General features: G+C 47.7%; 1 protein-coding gene across 1 annotated transcript in view; it reads left to right on the top strand.

Annotated features, from left to right (window-relative positions):
- Positions 1-1132, top strand: part of LYPD6B (LY6/PLAUR domain containing 6B) — a 5416-nt gene extending 4284 nt beyond the window's left edge. Inside the window, exon 5 of the mRNA XM_029962202.1 lies at positions 968-1132. Within this exon, the coding sequence (XP_029818062.1) occupies positions 968-1132 (165 nt within the window). The remainder of the gene's footprint in view (positions 1-967) is intronic.
- The last annotated feature ends 457 nt before the right edge of the window (positions 1133-1589 follow it).

Genomic DNA, 1589 nt, shown 5'->3' with positions numbered 1-1589 from the left:
TTTGGGTTGGAAGGGACCTTAAAGATCATCTTGTTCCAAGCCCCTGTCACGGGCAGTTACTTTATCTTAGAACAGTTCTTTGCCTTTGGATTAGATAAAAATTGGCATTTTATTCATTTATTTTCTTGGCTTTTCTAGTAAGGAGGGTCAAGTAAGGAAAATTGTTTTCAGACTCCGTTTTGGAAGTCAGCTGTGTCAGTGGTTCTGTGGCACCAGAAACTGAGAAACAAAGTATGAATTCAGCACCCAAAGCAACACTGAATATAAAAGCTGAGGGTAAAAATGAATGAGAACAACAGTTTTTTACAGCCAGAATTTTTTAGTTTAAAAAGCTGACACCTGAAATGTTCAAATGCAGGTTTTTAGCTCATGTGTTAGAAGGGGAGCTAAAATAGGACTCTATTTTCTACAGTGTTGGTGCACTTGTCAGTGTGTGACCTCCCATCCCAGCCTGGTGACACCACCAGGGGATCAGTTGCTCCAGGAAGGCTGTGCCCAAGATTTGGAAGAGATTTGATTGGGGTGTGTGTTTAATTTGGGGATGATTTGTAGCATAAATGGTCCTTCTGCTGCTCTGAGTCAGGCTGCCAAGTGGAGGTGATGGGTCTGTTCAGCTCAACTTGGCAACCAATTGAAGGAACATTCATAGAGTCACAGGATATTCTGAGTTGGAAGGGATCATCCAGGATCCAACAGGATCATCCAGTCCAACNACCCTCCTGGAGCTCTGGCAGCCTTGGGGCTGTGCCCACTGCCCTGGGGAGCCTGGTCAGTGCCCAACCACCCTCTGGGGGAAGAACCTTTTCCCGAGATCCACCTAAACCTCCCTGACACAGTTCCAGCCATTCCCTTGGGTCTGTCATGGATCACAAGAATAAAGAGATCAGTACCTGCCCCTCTGCTTCCCCTCCCCAAGCCCCTGCTGAGCTCCCCTGTGTCCAGTGACGATCTTTTTTCCCCTCCCCAGGAATGTGTTTCCTGCTGTGAGGGCATGATCTGCAACGTGGAGATCCCAACCAACGACACCAACGCCGTGTTCGCCGTCCTGCCCGCCCGGAGGACGTCGGGTGGCAGCAGGAGGACAGTCAGCGTGGCAGTGCTGGTGTCAGCCGTGATGGTCACCCTGTCCTGACCCTGCACCCCCACCACACACCTCTTTGGGCCATCAGAGCTGTCAGGATCTTCAAGGAGAAATCTCTGGTAGTTCTTAATTACAGAAAACGCGAGTGCACATCGTTAAATCCTTGGATATTCTAATGAAGATGCTTCACGTGCCCCCTGGCATTTACAAATATTTACAAATAAACCCCAGGACAACCCACTTGGACTGAGCAGGGCGGGGTGAACTCGAGTCCTAATTTACTGGTTTATGATGAAAATGCACATTTTCTTGGCGTGTTTTTTGGACAGAGAGAACTGTGACAATCACTTTCCCAGCTGAGATGAAAGGGAACTTTCCACGGGCGATGTGCCAACGTGGAAACTGCTTTTTAACTGCTTATAAAGGACCCAGAGTTTCTTGTCTTGGTCAACAGGTGTATTTAAGCTTCTTTTAGTCGTGGTTTTCATAGAGAACATATATGAGAGGA

This window comes from Manacus vitellinus, unplaced genomic scaffold (assembly GCF_001715985.3).
Source record: "Manacus vitellinus isolate BGI_N305 unplaced genomic scaffold, ASM171598v3 scaffold_43_pilon, whole genome shotgun sequence".
NCBI lineage: Eukaryota > Metazoa > Chordata > Aves > Passeriformes > Pipridae > Manacus > Manacus vitellinus.
This window is presented reverse-complemented; position numbering and strand designations above follow the sequence as displayed.